Source organism: Centruroides vittatus, unplaced genomic scaffold, assembly GCF_030686945.1.
Source record: "Centruroides vittatus isolate TY-2023 unplaced genomic scaffold, ASM3068694v2 contig_484, whole genome shotgun sequence".
NCBI classification, from domain to species: Eukaryota; Metazoa; Arthropoda; class Arachnida; order Scorpiones; family Buthidae; genus Centruroides; species Centruroides vittatus.
In genome coordinates this window covers 2,103,639-2,120,563 of record NW_027122274.1, presented here as the reverse complement: position 1 = coordinate 2,120,563, position 16,925 = coordinate 2,103,639, and the positions used below count along the sequence as shown (strand labels likewise).

General features: G+C 30.7%; 1 protein-coding gene and 1 long non-coding RNA gene across 2 annotated transcripts in view; both read left to right on the top strand.

Annotated features, from left to right (window-relative positions):
* Window positions 1-968: 968 nt before the first annotated feature.
* On the top strand, window positions 969-4,424 carry LOC136978016 (uncharacterized). Its single transcript, XR_010881155.1, has 3 exons — window positions 969-1,158; window positions 2,028-2,068; window positions 4,391-4,424. It is a non-coding gene; the product is annotated as an uncharacterized lncRNA (long non-coding RNA).
* An 883-nt stretch (window positions 4,425-5,307) lies between these two features.
* The window catches only part of LOC136978013 (troponin T-like), a 34,365-nt gene continuing 22,747 nt past the window's right edge, over window positions 5,308-16,925 (top strand). The window contains exons 1-2 of the mRNA XM_067273651.1: window positions 5,308-5,437; window positions 5,536-5,652. Coding sequence (XP_067129752.1) covers window positions 5,426-5,437; window positions 5,536-5,652 — 129 coding nt within the window. The 5' untranslated portion in view covers window positions 5,308-5,425. The remainder of the gene's footprint in view (window positions 5,438-5,535; window positions 5,653-16,925) is intronic.

The window sequence follows — 16,925 nt, the reverse complement described above, 5'->3', positions numbered from 1 at the left end:
CATTTCGTAATGTTAGAACAGAGGAAGAGGAAAATCGAAAAGGATACTTTACTATTTAATTAAAATAAATTAATTTTCGATACAAAATATGTAAGAAAAATATAATATAAAGATAAGCACGAGCATTAATGGTATTTTCCATTTTATTCTATGGAAATTCAGATCGAATCAGTTGAATAAAAGCATAGAAGATGATGAAAAATCTGCGAAGATAACTTGTCGTCTCGAGTTTAAACAGCATTTATTTCACAAATAAAACTACAAAACTGTATATGGAATTCAAGTAGCAAATTTTGTTACATTTTGCTTCCAGATAAACGTACAACAACATTTTAAAAATAGCTATACTGTGACGAATTTAAAAGAATTTACATTTTTCTTACGTCATAGGCGAATGATAGGAAGAGGCAATGTGGGCGAAAGCGATTACTCGCATCTTTATACATTTTAAGTTCGAAATTTACCCTTTTTCCTATTCTAAGGTCGAGATGAAGGATCTAAAAATCCTCTGAGTCCTCTGTAGGAGGTCGATTTTCTTCTTCTTCACCCGCAAAACTCCCTGGACTCTACCCAAATGTGTGTGTTGCGTGTTGTAGATTTATACCTTTAAAATCCGATATATGGAAATATAGAGGGGTGCGAAAGTGTAACTTTTTAAAAGATGAAGGTAGAACCAAAATAAAATCTCAATTGGAGCGAGGGATAAAGAAAAAGATACTTGGCAAAGGATTAATTTTTAATTACAAAGTGTACACGTTAGCAAAACTTTCATCTCCTGTTGGCAGGGAATGAGTGGGGGATGAGGTATTAACTCCGTCTAAACATTCCGCCCTTTAAATAAAACATAAAAATAAATATTTTTTTCATAAAATTTGTCAAAAAAGCTGAAAATTTAATAGAGAGAAGAGGAACGAAGCATGAGAAAGTGCACAATAGCCAGCCGCTTGCATTCCGAGTTAAACGTCTATTCTCAGATTTCTCTCCCTCCTTTTATGGAAGTTGAGGTGCACGTGAGATCGAGTCCGGCACGTGCTCACTGAGGACCCGGGGTTGGTCAGGAGTGGGGGTGGTCTTTGCTAAATAGTAGAAGTGGAGCCGATGACGTAGCAGCCGAGTGTCGACATCTAACGAAGAGTTTTGGGAAGTTTCGGTTGAAAGGTTCGTATAAGCTTTTTGTTCGATTTCTAGAATAATTTATTTCATTTAAAAAAACTTAGTGAGTAAAACTTTATTAAAAAATACTTTACTCTTAAGAAAGTTCTTTAATCGTTTCCGTCAAAGAAACGTTTCGGTGAGAGAAAAATTACGATTTCTCCTTTCGAAGTCGGGAAAACTGGAACATTTTATGTAATTTTGGTCATTTTTCCAACGCTAATTTATATTTCTTCTTGAAAAAGAGCATTTCTGTTTAAAATTTTTAATAATCTAAAAAATGGACGCCTTAAACAAGTGCAGCATTCATATCCTTGTAATGCAGATTGGCTTTACGAAAATTATTCGTGATATTTCCGCAATCTTGGAAAGTTTTCATATAATTCCTTTATCATTTTCCAATTGAAGATTTAAATAGACAAATTATCTGATGATCCTAAGCTATAAGAATACAGCAAAGATAAGAGAAAGCCAAGGATACATTTGATATCGAGGAAATTCGTTCTCGCATACACAAAGGAGAAAGAACTCTTTCACGTAACCAATTAGTGATTAAAATCTCGACTTTTTTCTGAAATAAATTATGAATGACAACCTAAATTGATATAATTTATGCAGCGAGAAGATATTCGTATATTTAAAAACTTTTCTGTAATTATAATTAATTATAATTAACGAAATTCGGCGTGATAATAATCGACGAAAACTGCATTTATTCGGTGGATAAAGTCCTTTATTTTCGCTCTACCAGACATTTTGGTTAAGCAAGGAAAGATATTTCTATGTTTATATTTTCTTTACTTCTCCTCTTACAGTTATATTTATAGATTATCTTCTATATGTAAGTTTTAATAAGATTAAAAAATATTTTTTAGATAAGACGTTCCAAGATGTCTGACGACGAAAGAGAATACAGGTAAACTTTTTTCATTAAAAATTTGAGTAGTTATACTTGACTTTTCTTGCTAATAATTAATATTTTTATTGTTATAATAAACAGAATTATGTTTACTTTAAATATATTTACGAGAATTTATAAGGTACAGATGATTACGATGAGGAAAAATGTGTTAAAGATGAGGAGGAGCCAAGAGTTTGATGCTCTTAATGCAGCTCTAACCGACTTTTTTGTGGATTATTAATATTTTTAGTGTTATAATAGATTAATTTATTCGTTTAATAAGCACAATTATATTTATTTTAGATAGATTTAAGAAATTTTATAAGGTTACAGTTGATTATGACACGGAAAAATGCGTTAAAGATGAGGAGGAGCCAAGAGTTTGTTTATGACATTTTTCAAACTCGTACCTTAAAATATTAAGAGCAGAAAAAATAGGAGAAGAGAAAAAATTTGAAGGAAAATGAGCTTAAAATTTGTTAAAAAATCGAAATGATTTGGAAACTAGAGCAATTAAAAGTTGAGAAATGCCAGGAAATGAATTAATTAAAACGTTTTACGGTACATTTTCAAGGAAGCTATATAAATATAACGTCCATTAATCATAAAAGTGGAGTTAGAATTCATATTTTGGCTTAGGGGTGAAGTGCTGAGAAAAGTGAAATCCGAGTTTTGCGATGGAAACAGCTGCAGATGATAAATATAGAAAGAAACAACTTAAAAATATAACCGTCAAGAACTTATTTTGACTCATCCATGCCAGAAAGATTGTGAGAAATAAAATCATCTTCGAATTTTCTTACCGGGATTGCCGTGAAAGCGGTTGATGGGGGTTATCGTTCGTTTCTCGTGTGACGTGTCATTTGTAAGTTTTATGTATTTCCGGCATCGGGATACGTCACCGGTTGCTTAGCAACGGCGCGACATTCAATCCTGTGTTTATAGAAGAGTGTTGCCATTTAGGGCATTGATTTTTACGTCGCTCCGATGACCAAAACCCTCCTTATTTTGCCACAGTGCGCCTTCGACGACATTCTACACCTTTCACCCTCTACTCTTGTACTACAATGCGCTATTTTCACGTTGAATGGATCTTTATGAGAAATCGTTTCTTTGCCTTATTGTTTTATATTTTAAATAAACTCGTGATTTTAGTCATTATCTATTGTTTAAATCATTTAATAAATGTCTGTTAGCGCCATTTTCTTATTTATACGTCTTTTCAACTCGTAAAATAATCTTAATTAGGTAATATAAAAATGTTTAAACTTCCGAAAAAGTATTGAAATTAAGATAATTTTACGAAATATTTATTCTTTTTTTAATATTTAAAAAAAATCTTATTATTATTACTTTATACGCCTTATTAATTCTTTATTCAGTACTTAAAACCCTTATTACTTTTGATAAAGTACTCTAAAAACCTTATTTTTTTTCATTCAACAATAATTAAAAGCCTTTTAAAAATAGCCCTTATTCAGCCCTTCAAAATCTTGATTATTATTTTTCGTGGCAGCTTAGAACTTACTTATGTAATAATTAAAAACACTTTATTAATTGCCTATAAACCTTATTATTTTCTTATTCAGCAGTTAAAAAAACCTTATTAATGCCTTCTACAGATTTTAAAACTTTATTATTTCTGTATTTATTACTTAAAAGTCTTTATCAGTGCCCTATACAATACTCTTAAACCTTATTTCTTTATTCAATACTTTAAAGCATCATTTTAAAGCCTAAAACCGCTTATACATTCTATCAAATTTTCTTTTCTTCCCTTCTCGCACTTATCATTTGTTTTAAAACGAAAATTCATTTAAAATAATATCAAACATTTTAATTTCGATCCCTATTTTTACTTTACAAATGTCAAAGGGATTAATTTTCAGAATAAACATAAGTGACAGAGGAAAAATGAAGCGAAATAGCTTAGAGATATTTATAATTGTAAGTTTTCCAGAGTGATAAACCGCACAACATCATGATACATGCGAATAGAAATCATGTGCAGTACTTGAACATGAGTTTTGAAGATTGGCATTTCGAAAGAAAGGAATGTTTCATCCTTCTTTTACATGCCAATGGTAGAAAATACAATAAATATTTTCTGTCAGTAAAATCTACAGTTTTTTCCTTTTTTTTATACGTGTTTAATGCTAGAGAATATGGATATTTTGCCAAATGTTTTTACATCTAGTTAGTAATCTGAGTGCCAAATTATATAATTAAACCTTCTTGACAGTGGCAAAACTAACATTTTGTTCAATGCTTTGTATAGTACATTGCATAATAATATATCAAAAAGCATAATACATCAGGGATACTTTCTTTTTCTAGCGGATCCGAGGAAGAGCAGGAGCAAGTAGTCCAGTGAGTAGAACTTTAAAGACCTATGATAATAATTAAAAATATATCAAAACCTGTCTAGAACGGAAACCTGCCTAAACGGAAATAATATTCTGGTTTACGCAGGTTCTAACGTATATTATTCTTAATAACACTGAAATAAATAATTAAATACTGAACACAGAAATTTAGTAATTTAATTAATTTTACACATTAACTAATAACGTATACAACCATTCAGGATTTGTGTGCTAAGATATGAAAATAAAACTTAATTTTTGTAAAAAATACAGAAATTTCAGAAAAATATATTGATACAATCAAACCCCGTTATTACGTTATCGGTTTATGCGAAGCTCGCATTAATACGAAGCAAATTTGCGGCCCTGCGGACGAAAGACAATAGGCATTTCAATGTTAACGAGTTCGATTAATACGAATTTCGTTAATACAAAGAATCAATTTTAAGTCGTATTAACGAGCTTCGGGCTTTGATTTGTAATTAAATATCAATTAACTTTTCCTTTTGTATTTGTTCTTTTTCAAATTTGTATTTTTGGCTTTCGATTCAAATATTCGAGAATTTGAAAAATCCAAAAAACATACAAAAAATAAAAGAAAAAATATTTGAAAAATCTAAAAATATTTGGATTTTATCCAAATTTTTATCCCTATCCTAATTTCTGTATTTGTAGTTATCCATATTTGTATTCGTGGATCCATATCCAAAACTAAAACTTAAAAAAAAAACAATTTTTAATAAAAATTGATAGAAATTTTAGATATTTTTATAAAGAAAACTTTAATTTTTAATTAATATTATAATTAAGTTTAATTATTTTTATTTCTATTTTTAGGAAAAAGTAAGGAAAAAAAATCAAGTTTGCTTCTTTAGAATATAATCGACGTTAAGAAGAATATTTTCAGTTTGAAATTTTAATTTTTTAATGTTATTTTTTTATTTTAAAAATTAATTAATAACAATATTTTAGGGAAGTGGAACAACCGAAAATATCCGAAGCCGAAATGGCCATGGAAGTATGTCCCATTTTAAAATATTAAAATGAATATAATTATAATAATTTTAATTATTAAATCTTTAATTAATAATTTGATTATATTAAAAATTTCAACAGGAGAAATTAAAGAAGAAGAAGGAAGAAGAGGAACAGATGTGGCAAGAGTACTTGGAACAACGAAAAAAACAACGACAAAAAGAAGAGGAGGATTTGAGAAAATTAAAAGAGAGACAAGTAAATTTTAATTAGGAATAATTAAATTAATGCTTTGTTGATAATTATTTAAATAATACAATATAAAGTTTACAAGAAGTGTCGTATCAGAAGAGGTGAGAGTGTCTAAGTTTCACGATAACCTATATTTTCCGGGGTTCTATCAAAAATTTGGTACAGATCAGCTTGGAAGTATATAGAGAACAGACAGGCTAACAGATACTTTTATCTAAATAAGTATTTGGATCATTAACTTTGGGGAATTTCCAACAAGGTTATCGTTTTCACCAAGTATACAGACAAACGTTTCCATCTACGTCATTTCAAGTGCTTAAAACTTATATAATATATATTAATATTTGGTGATGCTATACTTATTGTTTACTTGGTGATGCTATAAAAGTTGTTTAAGGGTTATATTACAATAATACACAAAGAAATAACGTGAATTATAATTCTTTTGGTTTAACGAATCAGACTTTTGAACCTACAAAAAAATAATTATATAAATGTAAAATATATCCGGTAGAATTTTTAAAAATGATTAATATTTAATAATTGCTCAATAATAATAATTATAATTGATAACAGTATTTGCTTCGTTACGTATCACTGTGTTATCTTTATGTCAATCTTTAAGTCAAACTTATTCCGGTTTTTATTGTTTGAATCAGCTTTATAGAATTTAATCTGAGATTTCATAAAGTTATATGCAGGGGCGGATCTACATAGGGAATAATAGGGCTTAAGCCCTGTGCCCCCAAGTAACAAGGGTCCACAAAAATTGAATTATCATCATAAATTTTTAACACTTTTTCATTAAAATTTCATAAATAAATATATTTCAACTCTGATTTTGATGATATTATAAATGAATTGTAAACCCCAATTTAAAGATTTTTAATCTAACAAAAAATGGGGCTCATTGGATTTCAATGAGCCCTAGGCTCCGAAAAACCTAGATCCGCCCCTGGTTATATGCCTTACTTTTGAATGAATTTCTGGACATAACAATTTTCTTTACGTTTCTCTCTACGTATTTTCTCGTATTTTACTTTTCCAGCATAAAACTGATCAAAAAGTCGAGCATGTTGAAGCGCTGCTCGATTTTTTGTTAGTCTTTTTGATCCTATCGACTTTTTGACCATATTCACTTTATTATCCGCTTTTTCGATTATCCTTTTTATCTTCCTTTCGATGTTATTGACTTATATAACTTCTACAGATACTGGATAAAGTACAAAATCATTATATTCAATTATTGAACTATAAACGCTAATTAAATGGTTACAGAATTATAAATTGTAACTCTATTTGATATAGGGGATGAGTTATTTTGCGAGATAGTTCTTTAATTAATTCACTGTGATATCAACCGAATTGTGTATCAAGTCTAAGCGAAAATAAAATAATAATATGAATCATTGGATAAATTCGACTAGAGCCATACAAAAATAAGTTTTTATTTATATCCTAGCAGCTTACTCTTCAATAGTAGAATTGGTTTTTAATATTTAATCCAAAATCTGCAAGTTGATACTGGCAATTTATTTTCGGTAAGGGCCAATAAACGATTAATAAATCAAACCTGGTGTCTAAACCTATCCAAAATCTAAAGCGACTTTCGCTCGTGTTTACATAATTCTATTTAAATATAGTTTCTTCAAAACTGGTTTAACTAAATTTAAATAGTAAGTACCCAAAGCCATCAGGCAGAATTCCAAAAACGACCGCTTCGTCTTCCTTATCCTTGAAAGATGAAAATCTATTGAAAATTTTTATATTTTTTATATACGCTCTGTGTGATATAAATGAGTTTTATTGCTTATAACTTTTTCCCTCGTTCTCTACGTATATACAGTCAAATCTGTCTATAACGGAATCCCATGGGACCGAGCCATTTCTTCGTAGTAGACAGGTTTTCGCTATATACAGGTTCCGTTATAGACAGGTTTGACTATATATAGGCTATTGTATTGCCCACCAGTGGCTGAGTGGGTAAAAACACTGAATACTGGTTAGTTACGGGTTTTTTACACGTGTATAACACCTAAATAGGACCAGTTTCTCATAGAAAGTTCTCCCCGGAGGCACCCCCTTCCTTGGCAGATTGCCCATGCGCTGCTTTGCTTTATTTCATCAATACATGTAATTATATATGATTAAATAAAAATGTTTAATTGTAAAGAAGTAAAAAACAAGTCCGCATAAAAGAGTTACTGTTAAAATATAAATTTAATTTTAGAACAGTAATGGAACACAGGAAAAATTATATAAGTTAGTAGTATTAAAAAATAATAATAATACAATATACAATCAAACTTTTGAACAACGGCCATTAACGGGAACATAACAATATCTTGGAGGGAATATGGAGGATATTTTATATGCATTTTTAAAAGAAAAGTTCCTGAAAAAAATGGCCGCCGTTTAGAAGTGGCGTTATTGGAGGTTCGATTGTATTTAGAAATCTTATAGTATAAATGTAACTTATACAAAAGTTACGAAGTTCGCACATAGACTTAAACCCTAAACTAAACAATGTCTTACGCTAAGAAGATACAGTTTAAATTTATTGTTTGATGGCGAGGAAGAGTTTCTTATGTGTTACAGTTTAGGCCCACAAGTCTAAATCCCTCTCTGTTATAGATAATCCACTATGAAATATATCTGAAAAATTTTGAAAATTAACAGAAGAATAACTGTAACATAAGTTAAATTCTATTAATAAATAAATATTACATTGAATAAGAAAGATATTCGTATTTTGCGTCATATCCTGCAAACGTTATAAGCATGAATGCTACTCTTAATATATTAATTAATTTGATTGTGTTATAAAACTAGAGCAAATATATTAAAATGCTACTTTTAGGTTAGCACACATTTAGAGTTGCATTTCGTGGACGTAATCATAGTTTATGAAGCTGATAGGAAATAAGAGGGTTGGCTTTACGAAGGTTTTCAAAAAAGAAAAACTATACAAGCGAATGAATGTTTTTGCAGATCAGATTTATTTAAGAAAATGATTTATATAAATATAAAAAGTTTTAATACATAAGAAGTGAGTAAAATATTTATATACGTATAAATTACGAAGTGTATTTCCCAAAAGGGGTGAGACTTCTAGACTTCTCTCTTCATACTTCTTTCGCTTCTGTCACTATCATATCTTTCCTAGTACACTTTTTCACACCTCTCATGCTCATAATTTTTTGCACCTTCAAATGCTCGTCAACTTGTTCTACCCAGGAATTTCTTGGCCATTCTCTGCTTCTCTTCCCTTTCACTCTTCTCAACTTTACTCTTTTCAGCGATTTTTCATTTCTTCTCTCAACAAGGCTAAACCACCGTAAGCATTTTTTTCTTTTGTATAACATTTACACCTCAATTCTCCATGTTTCTTGTGTATTTCATCTTCGTCACTTTACACACTTTCCTCATTTCACACTCAGAGATAAAACTTCTGTGCCTCTGCTGTCATGTCGAATAAGATGAGCCTTAAAATGTTAATTTTGAGTTAAAGTCAGATCTGTTCTCTTAGACTAAAAGTTATGAAGCATATAAATAAGATATTTAATGAATCGTCCTCTGTATTTGCTTAAGGTTATTTCACATTTTCCAATTGCTAAAATGTGAAATAACATTTAGACTTTGGATATAATTTTATGCTCTTTTCATAAAGTATATAATGTTTACACTCTAATATATTTAAGAAAAGTGTGTATTTGAACGGAAAAAACAGAAAATTAAACGTCCAGGGGGAAATAATAAATTAAGAAAAATCAATTACAGAAAAAGATTTAAATGTGACAAACGAACTTATATATAAATATATGATTAAATATATGGGTTTACTCTTCATCCACAGGGTAAACACATTCTAATTCCGACCTCCCTCCTTAATATTGATTCTAGCTAAGCTACTTATAACTATATACAAGCTATAAATAGGGTAGGGTAACGCTATGTATTGGGATATATTAGGCATTAAATAAGTAAATATACTACTATGGTTACATATAACTATCCAACGTTTATAAAATACACAACACATTAAAATTAATTAGATTAATTAGAGCATAAAATTCAAGTTTTTAGCATCCTTTTTAAAGAAACTAATGATGTTCTAAAGCATATACTAATTTCAAAGGAGTTGTTATTATAATTTATTGGTTCTTACGGCCACGAGGATTCGTGATTGCCTTAGCAAGCACCCTCCATTCTTTGTTAAGAACTAGCTCTCTCCAGCCAGTACTTTCTCCACGGATTTGTTTGTGTCCCTTCTAGTCTCGAGTTTTGTCGGTAACCACACGAATGTGTTGGAAACTGTCATGAACTCACTCAGTAAAAGGTCTCACTGAACATTTGGTTCACGTGATACTATCAACACATTTGCTTTACTCGAGATTATGCATCCTAATTGAGTCTTCCTACTTAAATGAGATCTACCAGATCGTTTCTTCCTTTAGGAGTTCCAGTTAATATATGATGGAGATGTGTGTTTGGCTCGATGCGAATTGCACGGGAGTTAGAATATAATCAATTATCTATTTAGAGTGATATATTTTAGTTATTTTCAATAAATATATAAGTATTTTCAAAAGTAATTAAAATAATTTGCCATTAATCTTAACATTTTTAAGTTTTCGTAAAAGAGAGATGAGAAATTATATCGATGCCTTTGGCATTTTATAATGTTTGCACAGAATTTTTGATATGAAAAACATTAATAAATTATTGATTAAAAGTTTAAAACATTTATTCTAAAATATATATTCAGGAAGTTACTTACTTTAAATAGTTTACGTTAGGGATCGGCAAACTTTTTTGACAATGAGCTGCTTAAAAAAGTAATTTGGTTGGATGGGATAAGGCAACTCAACACGTGGGAGATGTGCCAAGGGAAGGATGTCTTCCGGGAGGTTTTTCTATAAAAAAAAAAAACTGAAGGTGTTAGACACGCGAAAAAAATTCCGGGAAACTTTACGTGACTAGCCTGTTAGTACAATTGCTAGTGTTTTGCGGTTTTAGCCACTCGGCTACTGATGGGTACCTAAAGAAATGAAATTTATGTGGATGGAATATAAAATTCTAATTAAGGTTAAATATTTAACCTTAATATTTAACCTTAAAATAATTAAGATTAATTTAAATTAATCTAACAATAAATATTTAAACGATTTGAATGCATTGTAATTTGCTTTATTCTATTTTTTATTTATCTAAACAAAGTACTGAAAATCATTAATAAACTTTATAAATGTTTGAAAATATTAGTTAGATGCTGCAAAATTAATAGTCATAAAACTAAAAATCGCGTTCGTTTCTTACAGAAGAATTAAATTAATTTTTCTGTACGAATCAAATAGTTTATTGCACGAGAATTACTTTAATTGTATACGAAATAGGCTGTATGTATGTATGTTCTTAGTGTGTATTTATCAAATTATCGCTCACCTATGGCCGACGGATAAAAGCACTAAACACCGATAGTTGGATTTGTATTGGCCTAACCAATGAGCTGGCCACGTAAAGTTTCCCGGCTTTCCTTCACGTGACTAACACCTAAATACGGGTCATTTTCCCACAGAAAGTCCTCTCGGAAGGCACCCTCTTGTACAATACAAATAGCCCAAGTGTACAAGATCGCTCAAGTATTACGTTGTTCTTTCATCAAGTCATTCCACAAAATATCATTTTTCAATTTTTATATTATTTAATATAATTTAGATCTGGTTTGCTTTACATTCTCTAATCTGATCTATTAAATATTTTAAATAAAAATGCAATTTATAACCTTCATAAATTTATATAAAAAGTAGCGTGACATTCTATAATGTTTTTTTTTTTTTACGTTACCGTTAAAGGTTATAACACGTTCTTACAAAACGTACTAGAACATTACACGTATAAAATCAGTCATTGTGAAGTCAAAATAAGTTATCAACTCGTTGTTTCACATCAGTCACACGTCTCATTGACGTAACACTGACGTGAATAAATGTTTGGCACCTATAGTGACGTCTGGATGAGACGGTTACATTCAACGTGTGAAATTCCCATTAGGTGCACTCACCCCATTTAAAAGAAAATACTGGTTAGTAGGTTACGGTGACGGAACTTTGTAGGCCTGTATAATGTTACTTCAGAATCGGAATAGCGCTTACGTTTGTCGAAAGTGATTACGATTTTGTGACAAATATGATTTTAAACAGTTTATTAACGTGATTACTTTAGTTAAAAATTTTAAAAGAAAAATTCGGACGGGCGAAGAATTCCAGGAATTTTTCATAGGTTCGTTATCCCGTTCTTCACCACCCGGTAGTAATGAATGCCCTTACGAGTTCTCCCCAAAATTAGGGGGAAGCCTCCTCTACCCTAAAGTGAACATTTTGTGTTTTTCTGGATTGTCAAAAGACTATTTTTTTTCATAAAGCATTGCACCTGGTGCAAAACTATTTAGGAGGAACTTGTCTTAGTTTTTAGAGAAACTCTGTTAATTTTAGGAAAAATTTCTGGTCTGTTTAGAATATTTTCACGCTGAATGTTAGCAACACTTTCACCCAGCCTCTCCATTGTAGGTCTGGCCGTTAAGAAAAGACCTCTTATTGCCCACAGGTCGGAAAGAGTCCAAAAAAAACTAAGGATGTCATTTTTATTAAAAGATTTTCGAGTCGTTTTTTTAAAATAAGATCTTAATAAGAATATATAATTAGGTATTTTTTCTGTGGCAAATCTCTAACCTAGGCCTAAATGTTTTTACATTAAAATAAAATAATAACAACAATTAATAATAACAAAAACAAAGAGCATTCTTGGAATTTATCAATTTTTTCGACTTAATATCGTCTCTTTTGAATTTAAAAATAAATAAACTGTGATGTGTAAATTATACGTCTATCTAACATAGTGACCGAGTGGATAAAACCACCAAACACTAGTAGGGTTCTCGCCTAATCAAAGGGCTGGCCACGGAGAGCTTTCTGGGCTTTCTTTACGGGTATAACACCCAATTTTCCATAGAAAGTCTTCTCGGGAAGTATTCCTTTTGGCAGATTGCCCATGTGTTGGTTTTTTTAAAACTCTTTCCGCTCTGTGGGCACTAAGAAGGCCTCTTTTAGAAGGCCCATTATGGGTTCGGCCAGGCCCACAATGGGGCGACCGGGTGGTAAGGGACGGGGCCCGACATATCCGAACCATGTGTTGGTTGTTGTAGCTCATCAAATCAATCAGCCATCTAATATAAAGACTGTGGGATATATAAGGTCATCCAATGGGACCCCTTATTAATAAGCCTTTTTTTTATATTTTAAATATCAGCTCAGACACCAGATGGCTGAGAGACTCGTGACTGAATTGAACCAATCGCAGCTCTCCTAGGAATTTTTCGTAGGCGGTTGGTTGGGACCAACCACTTATAGGACAGAAGGAGTAAATAAACAAAGCTAGTTTACACTTTTCTACTTATTAATGGATGCTTTTGGTTAATTCGTTAATGGAATAAGGCAACGCAACTCATGGGAGGTCTTCCAAGAGGGTGCCTTTCGGGAGGACTTATATGGTAAACTGTCATCTATTTAGGTATTAGATACGTGAAGAAAAGCCGTAATTCCACATTGTCAGCACATTGATGAGGCACGAACCTACGACCAACTAACGTTCAATGGTTTTATCCGTTCGACCCCTGCCATTCATGCAATATGGGATTTTTGACTTTGGAACTAGTCAACAGAATGTTATCTAAATTTATTTTTGTATTAATTCTGATATACTGTAGTAATTTTTCAGTTTGTGGTAATAATTCGAGCCTGAGATACCTATCGGATCGAAATCATTATTAATCACGCATTAACTAAAAACGTCTATATTTGGTTTTAGATTCTTAATCTATATAGATTTAAATGATTTTCAAGAACTTTTAATTAATTTAATTTGAAGTTCAGTTAATCACAAGTTAAATTTAAACGGTAAAACGTTGAGTAATGCTAAAATTGTGTAGGCAGGTATTTTTTAATGGCAGCCAACAGTAGATATTTTAATCACAAAATTCGGAAGACGAAGAAGGTAAACATATTAACTTTCTGCTTTAAATGAAAAAAGTATAAAACTTCTTTCTCAAAGTTTTCACCTTTCTAAAATCAGTATTTAACGATTTATTTTTTAATGCACCAAATATTATCGAATTAAATAAAATCTTATTTAAAAAAATTTTTCTCTTTGCCAATTATAGTTAATTAAAAGTAACAAATCACTAATTAAAGGTGTAATTTCTTTTAAATGGGTCTATTTTGTTCTATACAGTAAAACTTATCTAAAACAGAAACGTGTCTAAGCGGGGAAAATTTTCGTTATCCGTGTTATTCCGCTTTACACAGGTTTTACAAAATCTAATAAAAATTGCCTTTAATATTAACATTAACGTACTATAGGCAAAATAGCTGTTGAAATGATATATTCGATGTGAGTGCTGTCTTGTAAAAAACAAAGTAAGGGACACTCTTAACACCGAATGTCCCTTAAGGTCTGCACCTTAAGGGATCTTAAGGGACACTCTGTGTTAAGAAAATTCGGCACCTGAGAGCATATAATCCTTTCTACCACTGTCTCGCTGCGCGCCTAGTTCACTCCTTTTATCTTTGTTGTTTCAAGTGCTAAATAAGTTAGATCTATAATAAATCATCCAACACCTGTTGCTGAGAAAACGTTTATTAAAGAAACATTAACGTTTTCGACCCACTACGATAGGCCATCTTCAGATATACCAGAAATTCGAACGTATTTAACATTTAAACAACAGAACGTTCGAACGCTTTTTACATTTAAATTTAAACAAAATACTGGGTAAATTAACAAATAAATGTTAAATACACTGAATTAACAAATATAAAACCGATCTAAATAATGTAATAAAATAAAAATAAAAATAATAAAATAAATACACAAAAAATACCACTAAGTGTAAGGGCAGGAGCGGATTAAGAATTTTTGTGTTTTAGGTAGAACTTCCATGCGGAAGCTAGTCCATCTGCATCTCTGGCGTTAATACAACCATTTTTTAGTTTACTTTTATATATTTCGATTTTTTCTTCGTGCATTGCGAGCGATGGAGAACGCACAATCCTGAGGATAGTGGCTTCATTCCACTTGACCACCGAGTTCTCTGCTTGTGCCATACAGGATAATACTGTGTTGCAGTGCCCTTTGTTGATATCGTATTTGTGCTACTTAAGTCTGGTAGCTAAATTACGTCTTGTGATCCCAATATAGTCCTTCCTAATTCCTGTTTCTCAAACGGAATTCTATATACGCTCGCTTTTTCTTCTTTTTTAATCATGTCTTTGTCATTTCTTAAAATACTGTATACATTAGGCGCTCTTTTGAAAACCATTTTTGAATGCTTTCTGTCCGACACTTGCTTCATGATTTTTTCGATGTTTGGATTATAGCTGAACTTGGAGATTTTTTTAAAAATGATTTGCTTGGTAATTGGGTTTTAAAAAGAGTACAATAGAAGGGCTAATTAAAAGATAAGGAGGCAATGTAATAAGAACTCAAACACTGGTAGTTATTCGCGGGTTCGTGCCTGACAACGTGAAATTTTTCGCATTTTCTTTACCTGTCTAACGTCTAAATAGAATCAGTTTCTGGACATAGAAAATCTTCCCGGGAGGCACTCTCCTTGGCAGATTGCTCGTGTGTTGTATTGTTCCATCAACCAACCAACCAACCGTTAATTTTAAGATACATTTAAAAAGTAAATTGGACGTTTAACGCATATTTATTTTATTTATTGTAAACTGTTTCATGGTTTACCAGCTCACATATAAATATTTTTACCTCTTTTTTTATTCGACTACATATCGAGGTTTGGCCACTGTTACGTCTCTATCTAAACAAACCTTTCATTAAAATAATTAAAGGACAAACTGTCCAAATAAGAGAGATATAATGGCCAAATTATATCCAATGTAAACTCCCAACATAAACAAAATGAAAGATAAATTAAAAATTAAAATATCAAGAAAAATGAGTAAAGTAGATTTTTTAAATAATTATTTTTACCAATTAGAAACTTAATTAAATATAAATCGTGTTGCAAAACTTAAGTAATGTTTTCTATTGACGGTTTGGTTTGATGGGAGAAGGTAACCCCATGAATACATGGCAACCATGTCCATGCCAAAAGGAGTGTGTCTTCCAGGAGGATTTTCTATGGGAAACTGGCCCTTATTTAGGTTCTAATTGATAAAAGATACATTAAAAGGAAATTATATTATTGTTTTTCTTCTTTAATTTAAATAAAGTAAAGAATTAAAGATTTTTTTATTTTATTTAACTTGTTTACTTAAATTTATGAAATAAAATACTTAAAATATATTCATATAATTATGTGAATACATGTTAACGTCTTGCCTCATGAATGTGAGTTAAAAATTCTTAAATTTTTTACTTTATTTAATTTAAATCTGATATCAAATAGCAAATAGACTTGAGAATTTTTATTTATTTATATTTACCGGTATTTATTTTAAGGTTTTATTCGTCTTGTGGGCACTGAGGTCTTTCTTTTTTCATACCTGTCGTGAGTTTGTCCAGACCCACAATGGGAACGTAGGATGGGACCGATATATCCGGAAATATTTTCTAGGAATTTAGATTCCTTTAATTTATTTAATTTATTTGTTAACAGATGGCATTAACGTAATTTTATGTCAACAAACGAATTCATTTTTTAAAAATTCTAAAGCCAAAATTTAGTACGTTTAACTGATAAGCACCGATAAAAAATGATATAAAATAATTAACCCCTTATATAATTTAAAAGGTTTACTTAATAATTTATAAATTTTTATATTATTTTTTAAAATAATAATGTCGCATCTTTTGCTCTAATAAATTTGATATATCTGAATTGTTATGATGATTCTAAATCTGAACACGATCAACGGTTTTATGCCTTAACATCTATTGTTTTTGTTGTTTACATATAGAGAATGTCCAAAACGTCAGTTAACCACTGTAAAGACTAAATTGCTATCTAATCCAAATATAGCTAAACAAGCTGCAGCTCAGGGCCACAAGTTATGACTTTATACTTTAGGATTTCACACTTTCATAAGTATTATTATTTAGTGCAGGGAAATGTTTGTTATATGTTATAGTTTAGGCCCACAACAGGTCTTAAGTCAGTCCTGTTCCTTACAAATTTCTAAAAAGTTGCTCAAAATGAAATCTTTTTTGTTAATATACATCGTGTATAACACGCGACAAAAGTAATGCCGATATAAATG